The sequence below is a fragment of the Coregonus clupeaformis genome, unplaced genomic scaffold (genome assembly GCF_020615455.1).
Source record: "Coregonus clupeaformis isolate EN_2021a unplaced genomic scaffold, ASM2061545v1 scaf2554, whole genome shotgun sequence".
Classification (NCBI taxonomy): domain Eukaryota; kingdom Metazoa; phylum Chordata; class Actinopteri; order Salmoniformes; family Salmonidae; genus Coregonus; species Coregonus clupeaformis.
Genome location: NW_025536008.1, coordinates 39,864 through 52,314, shown reverse-complemented (window position 1 = coordinate 52,314; position 12,451 = coordinate 39,864). Strand labels below are relative to the sequence as shown.

Below are 12,451 nucleotides of genomic sequence, written 5' to 3'. Positions count from 1 at the left end.
CTCTCTCTTCCTCCTCTCCTTGCCTCTCTCTGCCTCCTCTCCTTTCCTCTCTCTGCCTCCTCTCCTTTTCTCTCCTTTCCTCTCTCTGCCTCGTCTCCTTTCCTCTCTCTGCCTCGTCTCCTTTCCTCTCTGCCTCCTCTCCTTTCCTCTCTCTGCCTCCTCTCCTTGCCTCTCTCTGCCTCCTCTCCTTCCTCTCTCTGCCTCCTCTCCTTGCCTCTCTCTGCCTCCTCTCCTTTCCTCTCTCTGCCTCCTCTCCTTCCCTCTCTCTGCCCCCTCTCCTTTCCTCTCTCTTCCTCCTCTCCTTGCCTCTCTCTCTGGCTCCTCTCCTTTCCTCTCTCTGCCTCCCCTCTCCTTTCCTCTCTCTGCCTCCTCTCCTTGCCTCTCTCTGGCTCCTCTCCTTCCTCTCTCTGCCTCCTCTCCTTTCCTCTCTGCCTCCTCTCCTTTCCTCTCTCTGCCTCCTCTCCTTTCCTCTCTCTGCCTCCTCTCCTTTCCTCTCTCTGCCTCCCTCTCCTTTCCTCTCTCTGCCTCCTCTCCTTTCCTCTCTCTGCCTCCTCTCCTTGCCTCTCTCTGGCCCCGCTCCTTTCCTCTCTCTGCCTCCCTCTCCTTTCCTCTCTCTGCCTCCTCTCCTTTCCTCTCTCTGCCTCCTCTCCTTTCCTCTCTCTCCTTCCTCTCCTTTCCTCTCTCTGCCTCCTCTCCTTTCCTCTCTCTGCCTCCTCTCCTTGCCTCTCTCTGACTCCTCTCCTTTCCTCTCTCTGCCTCCTCTCCTTTCCTCTCTCTGCCTCCTCTCCTTTCCTCTCTCTGCCTCCTCTCCGTTCCTCTCTCCTTGCCTCTCTCTGGCTCCTCTCCTTTCCTCTCTCTTCCTCCTCTCCTTTCCTCTCTCTCTACTTCCTCTCCTTTCCTCTCTCTGCCTCCTCTCCTTTCCTCTCCTCTCTCTCCACGCCTCTCTCTCCTCTCCTCTCCTGTCTCCTCAGCTATGTAGGCCTGTCTCCTCTCTCTCCTCTCCTCCTCTTCTCTCCTGTCTCCTCAGCTATGTAGGCCTGTCTCCTCTCTCTCTCTCTCCTCCTCTCCTCTCCTGTCTCCTCAGCTATGTAGGCCTGTCTCCTCTCTCTCCTCTCCTCCTCTCCTCTCCTGTCTCCTCAGCTATGTAGGCCTGTCTCCTCTCTCTCCTCTCCTCTCCTCTCCTGTCTCCTCAGCTATGTAGGCCTGTCTCCTCTCCTCCTCTCCTCCTCTTCTCTCCTGTCTCCTCAGCTATGTAGGCCTTTATGTCTTATCGACACAATAATATAGGGCTTGTTCAACATCGAGGCGACTACCTTTCACCATACCTACACTTTATCATTGGCAGATCAGTCAAATCAGTAACAATTTACCTAAAGTGCATCACACATTAGATGCTCTGGAACACGAGCCCTCTTTAAGGGTTGTGGTTAGACAGAAACACATCACACACATTCAGCAGCCTCCCATTACCAGGAACACACACACACACACACACACACACACGTTTCCCTGAAGAGACTGAGATAGAACAGAACACACAGCCGGTGACAGACCACATGAAAACACACTTTCTGTCTCTGCTTTGATGCACAGATCTCTCCCTCTCCTCGTCTTAATGTCTCTCTCTGTGTGTGTGTGTGTGTATGTGTGTGTGTGTGTGTGTATGTGTGTGTGTGTGTGTGTGTGTATTGTGTGTGTGTGTATTGTGTGTGTGTGTGTGTGTGTTGTGTGTGTGTGTGTGTGTGTGTGTGTATTGTGTGTGTGAGAGAGACATCCCTAGTCTAACAGGTCTCTTCTTGTCACTCTGTTGCTCCGTGGTGAGACCTATCCCCTCCCCCTCTCCTCCTCTCCCCTCCCCCTCTCCTCCTATCCCTCCCCCCTCTCCTCCCTCCCTCCCTCCCTCTCCTCCTCTCCCCTCCCCCTCTCCTCCTATCCCCCTCCCCCTCTCCTCCTCTCCCCTCCCCCTCTCCTCCTATCCCCCTCCCCCTCTCCTCCTATCCCCTCCCCCTCTCCTCCTATCCCCTCCCCCTCTCCTCCTATCCCTCCCCCTCTCCTCCTATCCCCTCCCCCTCTCCTCCTCTCCCCTCCCCTCCCCCTCTCTTTCCTGTCTTCTAGGCCACGCTGCGGAGAGAGAACGGCAGAGAGAGAGACAGAGAGATGGAGAGAGACAGACAGGCAAGACAGAGATATGGAGAGAGGCAGACAGATGGAGAGAGACAGATAGAGACAGGCAGACAGACAGAGAAATGGAGAGAGACAGACAGGCAGGCAGACAGAGAGATGGAGAGAGACAGAGACAGGCAGACAGACAGAGAGAGATGGAGAGAGACAGACAGGCAGGCAGACAGAGAGATGGAGAGAGACAGAGACAGGCAGACAGACAGAGAGAGATGGAGAGAGACAGACAGGCAGACAGACAGAGAGATGGAGAGAGACAGAGACAGGCAGGCAGACAGACAGAGAGATGGAGAGAGACAGAGACAGGCAGACAGACAGAGAGATGGAGAGAGACAGAGACAGGCAGACAGAGAGAGACAGAGACAGGCAGACAGAAAAAAAAAATGGAGCGAGACAGAGACAGGCAGGCAGACAGACAGAGAGACAGACAGGCAGGCAGACAGACAGAGAGATGGAGAGAGACAGACAGGTGGGCAGACAGACAGACAGAGAGATGGAGAGAGACAGAGACAGGCAGACAGATAGAGATGGAGAGAGACAGAGATGGCAGACAGACAGACAGATGGAGAGAGAGACAGACAGACAGAGAGAGATGGAGAGAGACAGAGACAGGCAGACAAACAGAGAGAGACGGAGACAGGCAGACAGACAGACAGATGGAGAGAGAGACAGACAGACAGAGAGATGGAGAGAGAGAGAGAGACAGGCAGACAGACAGAGAGATGGAGATGGAGAGAGACAGGCAGACAGACAGACAGACAGACAGACAGACAGACAGACAGACAGAGAGATGTAGTGAGACAGACAGGCAGGCAGACAGAGAGATGGAGAGAGACAGAGACAGGCAGACAGACAGAGAGAGATGGAGAGAGACAGACAGGCAGGCAGACAGAGAGATGGAGAGAGACAGAGACAGGCAGACAGACAGAGAGAGATGGAGAGAGACAGACAGGCAGACAGACAGAGAGATGGAGAGAGACAGAGACAGGCAGGCAGACAGACAGAGAGATGGAGAGAGACAGAGACAGGCAGACAGACAGAGAGATGGAGAGAGACAGAGACAGGCAGACAGAGACAGATGGAGAGAGACAGAGACAGGCAGACAGAAAAAAAAAATGGAGCGAGACAGAGACAGGCAGGCAGACAGACAGAGAGACAGACAGGCAGGCAGACAGACAGAGAGATGGAGAGTGATAGAGACAGGCAGACAGACAGAGAGATGGAGAGAGACAGACAGGCGGGCAGACAGACAGACAGACAGAGATGGAGAGAGACAGAGACAGGCAGACAGATAGAGATGGAGAGAGACAGAGATGGCAGACAGACAGACAGATGGAGAGAGAGAGACAGACAGACAGAGAGAGATGGAGAGAGACAGAGACAGGCAGACAAACAGAGAGACGGAGACAGGCAGACAGACAGAGAGTTGGAGAGAGACAGAGACAGGCAGACAGAAAAATGGAGAGAGAGACAGAGTCAGGCAGACAGACAGACAGAGAGATGGAGAGAGAGAGAGAGACAGGCAGACAGACAGAGAGATGGAGAGAGACAGAGACAGGCAGACAGACAGAGAGATGGAGAGAGACAGAGACAGGCAGACAGAGACAGATGGAGAGAGACAGAGACAGGCAGACAGAAAAAAAAATGGAGCGAGACAGAGACAGGCAGGCAGACAGACAGAGAGACAGACAGGCAGGCAGACAGACAGAGAGATGGAGAGAGACAGACAGGTGGGCAGACAGACAGACAGAGAGATGGAGAGAGACAGAGACAGGCAGACAGATAGAGATGGAGAGAGACAGAGATGGCAGACAGACAGACAGATGGAGAGAGAGACAGACAGACAGAGAGAGATGGAGAGAGACAGAGACAGGCAGACAAACAGAGAGAGACGGAGACAGGCAGACAGACAGAGAGTTGGAGAGAGACAGAGACAGGCAGACAGAAAAATGGAGAGAGACAGAGTCAGGCAGACAGACAGACAGAGAGATGGAGAGAGAGAGAGAGACAGGCAGACAGACAGAGAGATGGAGATGGAGAGAGACAGGCAGACAGACAGACAGACAGACAGACAGACAGAGAGATGTAGTGAGACAGAGATGGAGAGAGATGGAGAGAGACAGACAGGCAGACAGAGAGATGAGAGAGAGAGATAGAGACAGGCAGACAGACAGACAGACAGAGAGATGAGAGAGAGAGAGAGAGAGAGAGAGAGAGAGAGAGAGAGAGAGAGAGAGAGAGAGAGAGACAGAGAGCGAGACAGAGACAGAGAGCGAGAGAGACAGAGACAGAGACAGAGAGAGAGAGAGAGAGAGACAGAGACAGGCAGACAAACAGAGAGAGATGGAGAGAGAGAGAGAGACAGGCAGACAGACAGAGAGATGGAGATGGAGAGAGACAGACAGGCAGAGAGAGAGAGAGAGAGAGAGAGAGAGAGAGAGAGAGAGAGAGAGAGAGAGAGAGAGAGAGAGAGAGAGAGAGAGAGAGAGAGAGAGAGAGAGAGAGAGAGAGAGAGAGAGAGAGAGAGAGAGAGAGAGAGGAGAGAGAGAGAGAGAGAGAAGAGAGAGAGAGAGAGAGAGAGAGAGAGAGAGAGAGAGAGAGAGAGAGAGAGATCCATCTCTCTATTGAAGGAAGTTGAACCTAGTTGAAGCCATGTTGTGTCTTTGAAACATCCCTTATAGAGCTAGCTAGGTATTCTAAACTTTTCATTGTTGGTTTGTTGGTTCGCTTCAGCATCAAAAACAGAACAAACATGTTTCCCATGAAGATACATGATCAGAAAAGCAAGTTAACAGCCTCTCTTCTGAGGAAACATCACTGATTGGAACAGTGGTCTGTTTACAGCTTACACACACACACACACATGCGCACGCACACAGGCAATGTGAAACACGCACGTACACACATGAATCCACACAGGCAGCATTAACACGCGTGCACACACACACACACACACTTGAGAAACAATCTACATTCACAACTAGAACACGTCAGTCAAATAACCAACCGTCTAACACACCACAGTCAGTAAATAACATGTTCCTTCAATACTAAACTTCAAATAACAGCACTGCAGGTCTAAAATCAGTAGAATCATTTATTGCAGATCTTTAATGAATCCTTTCTCTGTTGGTAATTTAGTATTTATTACAGGTTTAAAAGCTGATAGCATTTACAGAGCTACAGACATCCTGAAAACACTAGAGCAACGCCACTCTGCATTGAGGGAGCATATTTACACTATGGGGCTGAGAGAGAGGGAGGGAGAGAGAAGCGGGGGAGGGAGAGGGGGAGGAGGGAGAGAGAAGGGGGGAGAGAGAGGGGGAGGGAGAGAGAGAGGGGGAATGGAGAGAGAGGGGGGAGGGAGGGAGACGGGAATGGAGAGAGAAGGGGGAGGGAGGGAGAGAGAGAGGCGGAGGTTGGGGGAGGGAGAGAGAGGGGGAGGGAGAGAGGGAGGAATGGAGAGAGGGGGAGGAGAGAGAGAGGGAGGAAGGAGAGAGAGAGAGGGGGGGAGGTTGGGGGGAGAGAGAGAGGGGGAGGAGAGAGAGAGAGAGAGAGGAATGGAGAGAGGGGAGGAGGGAGACGGGGGGGAGAGAGAGAGGGGGGAGGAGGAGAGTTTTGCTTTCATATCACTCCTTTCGAACTGAGGCTGTACAGAATAAAAAGAAAAGTGATTAATCTTAAGACTAATGTACAGGCCAATAATACGAACACTATCTATATATCACACAGAGAGAGAGAGAGAGGGTAGGGAGGGAGAGAAGAGGGAGGGGAGAGAGAGAGAGAGAGATAAAAAAAGCAGGGGAGATGGAGGGAGGAGACACCATAGTTTCAGTGTGTTCTTGGCTCCAGTTGTTAAACAGAATCACACTACCGGTTACATTTGATAATGAATACCTCCTATCGATTACTGCAGTTAGAAAAAGCTTCCGTAGGTGAAGTTGCCCCGATTACTGCAGTTAGAAAAAAGCTTCCGTGAGGTGAAGTTGCCCCGATTACTGCAGTTAGAAAGCTTCCGTAGGTGAAGTTGCCCGATTACTGCAGTTAGAAAGCTTCCGTAGGTGAAGTTGCCCCGATTACTGCAGTTAGAAAGCTTCCGTAGGTGAAGTTGCCCGATTACTGCAGTTAGAAAAGCTTCCGTAGGTGAAGTTGCACCCGATTACTGCAGTTAGAAAAAAGCTTCCGTGGGTGAAGTTGCCCCGATTACTGCAGTTAGAAAGCTTCCGTAGGTGAAGTTGCCCGATTACTGCAGTTAGAAAGCTTCCGTAGGTGAAGTTGCACCCGATTACTGCAGTTAGAAAGCTTCCGTGAGGTGAAGGTTGCCCCGATTACTGCAGTTAGAAAGCTTCCGTAGGTGAAGTTGCACCCGATTACTGCAGTTAGAAAAAGCTTCCGTAGGTGAAGTTGCCCCGATTACTGCAGTTAGAAAGCTTCCGTAGGTGAAGTTGCACCCGATTACTGCAGTTAGAAAAAGCTTCCGTAGGTGAAGTTGCACCCGATTACTGCAGTTAGAAAAAAGCTTCCCGTAGGTGAAGTTGCACCCGATTACTGCAGTTAGAAAGCTTCCGTGAGGTGAAGTTGCCCCGATTACTGCAGTTAGAAAGCTTCCGTAGGTGAAGTTGCCCGATTACTGCAGTTAGAAAGCTTCCGTAGGTGAAGTTGCCCCGATTACTGCAGTTAGAAAGCTTCCGTGAGGTGAAGCTTGCCCCGATTACTGCAGTTAGAAAGCTTCCGTAGGTGAAGTTGCACCCGATTACTGCAGTTAGAAAGCTTCCGTAGGTGAAGTTGCCCCGATTACTGCAGTTAGAAAAAGCTTCCGTAGGTGAAGTTGCACCCGATTACTGCAGTTAGAAAGCTTCCGTAGGTGAAGTTGCACCCGATTACTGCAGTTAGAAAAAGCTTCCGTAGGTGAAGTTGCCCCGATTACTGCAGTTAGAAAAAGCTTCCGTAGGTGAAGTTGCACCCGATTACTGCAGTTAGAAAGCTTCCGTAGGTGAAGTTGCCCCGATTACTGCAGTTAGAAAGCTTCCGTAGGTGAAGTTGCACAAGATTATTGCAGTTAGAAAGCTTCCGTAGGTGAAGTTGCCCCCTAGACACTAAAAAAGGTCAGTTTGGAGTCCCCCCCCCCCTGTATTGGTTCAGGTTAGAAGCTGAAGAGTCATGATATATCCCTCTGATGGTTGAGAACAGGACTGTTAGTAGTCTGCACACACACTGTTGTGTTGTAGTCCATCCATAGTCCATGTCTTTATGAAAGAGTCTTTCTCCATGTGCAGTAGAATGATGAAATGTTGAGAGGAGTATAAAAGCTGCTTTGTAAAAGCACCAGCAACAGAATCCCAGCCAAGCACACATATACACAGGCGCTCACATGGACCTCTCTCTCTCTCTCTCTCTCTCTCTCTCTCTCTCTCTCTCTCTCTCTCTCTCTCTCTCTCTCTCTCTCTCTCTCTCTCTCTCTCTCTCTCTCTCTCTCTCTCTCTCTCTCTCTCTCTCTCTCTCCTCTCTCTCTCTCTCTCTCTCTCTCTCTCTCTCTCTCTCTCTCTCTGTCTCTCTGTCTCTCTGTCTCTCTGTCTCTGTCTCTGTCTCTGTCTCTGTCTCTGTCTCTGTCTCTCTCTCTCTCTCTCTCTCTCTCTCTCTCTCTCTCTCTCTCTCTCTCTCTCTCTCTCTCTCTCTCTCTCGCTCTCTCTCTCTCTCTCTCTCTCTCTCTCTGTGTGTGTGAGAGACAGGCAGGGAACTACACACCTCTGTTAGTTAGCCATCTGCTAGCAGGCAAGTGGGAGGAGCCAGAGAGCTGTCAATCACAACTGGAAAGGGAGGGGTGATCTTAGAGAGGGGGCTACTCTCGTATCCCCCTTTCAGGTGTGGGGTGGGTGGGTGTGTTCTCTTTACTCAGGCTGTGTGGGTGTGTCCTCTTTCTGGGGGTGTGTCTTTCTCTGCTTCCTCTCCAGTGGGTGTGTCCTGACCAGTCTCCTCCCCTTCTGATGCAGCTGCATCCAGAGAAAGGGGCGTGTCTCCCTCTGCCTCTGGGGGCGTATCTTGCTCAGTGGCGTTCCCGCCTCTGCTTCCAGCCGTTCTCGAATTGTTTTTCTGTTTCAGTCTCCGCCTCCTCTTCCTCCATCGCCGCCCCTTCCACTTCCTCCTTTGGCTGCTTCCCTTCTTCCTTTTCCACGCCCTCATCTAACTCTTCCTCCTCCTCCTCCTCCTCCTCCTCTTTGATAGCCATATCAGTGCCGAGGTGTGTGTGAGAGCTGAGCGTGTGTAGGTGTGGCGGGTCAGATGGGGGTAGCAGGGTCAGCGACTCTACGCTCAGAGAGTCTGTGTTGTCGTCCGTCAGCAGAGAGATGTTCGGCTGGGAGGCAGGGGGTGAGGCTGGGGGGCCAGGGCTGGGACGGGTGGGACGGAGGGATAAGACCCGGTTAACTCCCCTCCTCCTCCTCCCCTCTCCACCGGAGGACGAAGGAGGAGTGTGCTCCAAGAACGTCTCGTCATCTGAGGAGGAGAGGGTTAATGTTATCTTCATACGGTTCGCTGCAGGTACAGGTAACTGCTATCTAAGCCTAGCATCTAGAGCTAATGATCGCTACAGATAACTGCTATCTAAGCCTAGCTTCTAGAGCTAATGATCGCTACAGGTAACTGCTATCTAAGCCTAGCATCTAGAGCTAATGATCGCTACAGATAACTGCTATCTAAGCCTAGCATCTAGAGCTAATGATCGCTACAGGTAACTGCTATCTAAGCCTAGAATCTAGAGCTAATGATCGCTACAGGTAACTGCTATCTAAGCCTAGCATCTAGAGCTAATGATCGCTACAGGTAACTGCTATCTAAGCCTAGCATCTAAAGCTAATGATCGCTACAGGTAACTGCTAACTAAGCCTAGCATCTAATGCTAATGATCGTTACAGATAACTGCTAACTAAGCCCTAGCATCTAGAGCTAATGATCGCTACAGATAAGTGCTATCTAAGCCTAGCATCTAAAGCTAATGAACGCTACAGGTAACTGCTATCTAAGCCTAGCATCTAGAGCTAATGATCGCTACAGATAAGTGCTATCTAAGCCTAGCATCTAGAGCTAATGATCGCTACCGATAAGTGCTATCTGAGCCTAGCATCTAGAGCTAATAAACGCTACAGATAAGTGCTATCTAAGCCTAGAATCTAGAGCTAATGATCGCTACAGATAAGTGCTATCTAAGCCTAGCATCTAGAGCTAATGAACGCTACAGATAACTGCTATCCAAGCCTAGCATCTAGAGCTAATGATCGCTACCGATAAGTGCTATCTGAGCCTAGCATCTAGAGCTAATAAAGGCTACAGATAACTGCTATCTAAGCCTAGCATCTAGAGCTAATGATCGCTACAGATAACTGCTATCTAAGCCTAGCATCTAGAGCTAATGATCGCTACAGATAACTGCTATCTAAGGCTAGCATCTAGAGCTAATGAACGCTACAGGTAACTGCTATCAAAGTTGAGTGTGTACGTTACCTGTAGGGGCTGTTAGCTGATATAGTACTGGTGGTGTGTTACCCTGTAGGGGCTGTTAGCTGATATAGTACTGGTGGTGTGTTACCCTGTAGGGGGCTGTTAGCTGATATAGTACTGGTGGTGTGTTACCCTGTAGGGGCTGTTAGCTGATATAGTACTGGTGGTGTGTTACCCTGTAGGGGCTGTTAGCTGATATAGTACTGGTGGTGTGTTACCCTGTAGGGGCTGTTAGCTGATATAGTACTGGTGGTGTGTTACCCTGTAGGGGCTGTTAGCTGATATAGTACTGGTGGTGTGTTACCCTGTAGGGGCTGTTAGCTGATATAGTACTGGTGGTGTGTTACCCTGTAGGGGCTGTTAGCTGATATAGTACTGGTGGTGTGTTACCCTGTAGGGGCTGTTAGCTGATATAGTGCTGGTGGTGTGTTACCCTGTAGGGGCTGTTAGCTGATATAGTGCCGGTGGTGTGTTACCCTGTAGGGGCTGTTAGCTGATATAGTACTGGTGGTGTGTTACCCTGTAGGGGCTGTTAGCTGATATAGTGCCGGTGGTGTGTTACCCTGTAGGGGCTGTTAGCTGATATAGTGCCGGTGGTGTGTTACCTGTCGGGCTGTTAGCTGATATAGTGCTGGCTGTAACAGAGTCACATCGTCCGGTGCTGCCGCTGCCTGAGGAGGGAGGGGATGGGGACGAGAGGGGGGAGGGGCTGTGCTGCGATACACAGTGGGCCACCGCAAACCCTGCAACACACACACACACACACACACACACACAATTCCATAAACACAGGGTAAACACACATATGTGCTTGTGTAACATATGTCTGAATAACAATTAGATTGAGCTGGTGTGCCAACAAACCTACATGCAGACACACGGAGGTAAACAGAGTTACACATTCCTGAGTGCTAGACACTAGACAGCGTATCCAATCTGTAGAACTACAATACCCCAGTGTATGTACCACCCCAAGACTTCCTTAGTAAAGAAGTGTAGTATTATGATAAGAAGTGAAACCCGAGAGATGGAGCTAGACAAAGTAGAGGCAACAGAAGAGAGAGATGGAGCTAGAGGAAACAGAATAGAGAGATGGAGCTAGAGGAAACAGGAGAGAGAGATGGAGCTAGAGGAAACAGAAGAGAGAGATGGAGCTAGAGGAAACAGGAGAGAGAGATGGAGCTAGAGGAAACAGAAGAGAGAGATGGAGCTAGAGGAAGTAGAGGAAACTGGAGAGAGAGATGGAGCTAGAGGAAGTAGAGGAAACCGGAGAGAGAGATGGAGCTAGAGGAAGTAGAGGAAACCGGAGAGAGAGATGGAGCTAGAGGAAACAGAAGAGAGAGATGGAGCTAGAGGAAGTAGAGGAAACAGAAGAGAGATGGAGCTAGAGGAAGTAGAGGAAACAGAAGAGAGAGTTGGAGCTAGATGAAACAGAAGAGAGAGATGGAGCTAGAGGAAGTAGAGGAAACAGAAGAGAGAGATGGAGCTAGAGGAAACAGGAGAGAGAGAATGGAGCTAGAGGAAGTAGAGGAAACAGAAGAGAGAGATGGAGCTAGAGGAAACAGGAGAGAGAGATGGAGCTAGAGGAAGTAGAGGAAACAGAAGAGAGAGATGGAGCTAGAGGAAACAGAAGAGAGAGATGGAGCTAGAGGAAGTAGAGGAAACAGAAGAGAGATGGAGCTAGAGGAAGTAGAGGAAACAGGAGAGAGAGATGGAGCTAGAGGAAGTAGAGAAACAGAAGAGAGAGATGGAGCTAGAGGAAGTAGAGGAAACCGGAGAGAGAGATGGAGCTAGAGGAAACAGGAGAGAGAGATGGAGCTAGAGGAAGTAGAGGAAACAGAAGAGAGAGATGGAGCTAGAGGAAACAGAAGAGAGAGATGGAGCTAGAGGAAGTAGAGGAAACTGGAGAGAGAGATGGAGCTAGAGGAAGTAGAGGAAACCGGAGAGAGAGATGGAGCTAGAGGAAGTAGAGGAAACCGGAGAGAGAGATGGAGCTAGAGGAAGTAGAGGAAACCGGAGAGAGAGATGGAGCTAGAGGAAGTAGAGGAAACAGGAGAGAGAGATGGAGCTAGAGGAAGTAGGCAAAACAGCACCACTATTATTGTTTTGTTGACCAAGCGGAGGTGAGGAGCGTTGATATTTTTCTGTTTTATCCCGCATGCAATGATGTCAGAGGAAAAAAAAAAAAAAGCGCTAGATTCTGAGGATCTCTGGAGAGACCTGAAAATTGCTTTGCAGCGACGCTCCCCTTCCAACCTGACAGAGCTTGAGAGGTTCTGCAGAGAAGAATGGGATAAACTCCCCAAATACAGGTGTGCCAAGCTTGTAGCGTCATACCCCAAGAAGGCTCGAGGCTGTAATCGCTGCCAAAGGGTCTGAATACTTATGTAAATGTCATATTTCAGTTTAATATTTGTAATAAATTAGCAAAAACAAAAAAAAAGGATTCTAGCTTTAATGTAATATACAGTGGGGAGAACAAGTATTTGATACACTGCCGATTTTGCAGGTTTTCCTACTTACAAAGCATGTAGAGGAGAGGTTGGAGTCTGTTTGATTGAGTGTGTGGACAGGTGTCTTTTATACAGGTAACGAGTTCAAACAGGTGCAGTTAATACAGGTAATGAGTGGAGAACAGGAGGGCTTCTTAAAGAAAAACTAACAGGTCTGTGAGAGCCGGAGTTCTTACTGGTTGGTAGGTGATCAAATACTTATGTCATGCAATAAAATGCACATTAATTACTTAAAAATCATACAATGTGATTTTCTGGATTTTTGT

At 49.8% G+C, this 12,451-nt stretch overlaps 1 protein-coding gene and 1 long non-coding RNA gene across 2 annotated transcripts in view; one reads left to right on the top strand and one right to left on the bottom strand.

The window, feature by feature from the left end:
• The first annotated feature begins 6,496 nt into the window (after positions 1-6,496).
• Positions 6,497-7,501, top strand: LOC121557205. The gene is made up of 2 exons (XR_006660328.1): positions 6,497-6,661; positions 6,751-7,501. It is a non-coding gene; the product is annotated as an uncharacterized LOC121557205 (long non-coding RNA).
• A 720-nt stretch (positions 7,502-8,221) lies between these two features.
• LOC123488896 (protein CLEC16A-like) overlaps positions 8,222-12,451 on the bottom strand; it is a gene marked incomplete at its 5' end in the record, with an annotated part of 40,151 nt that continues 35,921 nt past the window's right edge. Inside the window, 2 exons of the mRNA XM_045219638.1 lie at positions 8,222-8,670; positions 10,278-10,415. Of these exons, the coding sequence (XP_045075573.1) occupies positions 8,222-8,670; positions 10,278-10,415 (587 nt within the window). The remainder of the gene's footprint in view (positions 8,671-10,277; positions 10,416-12,451) is intronic.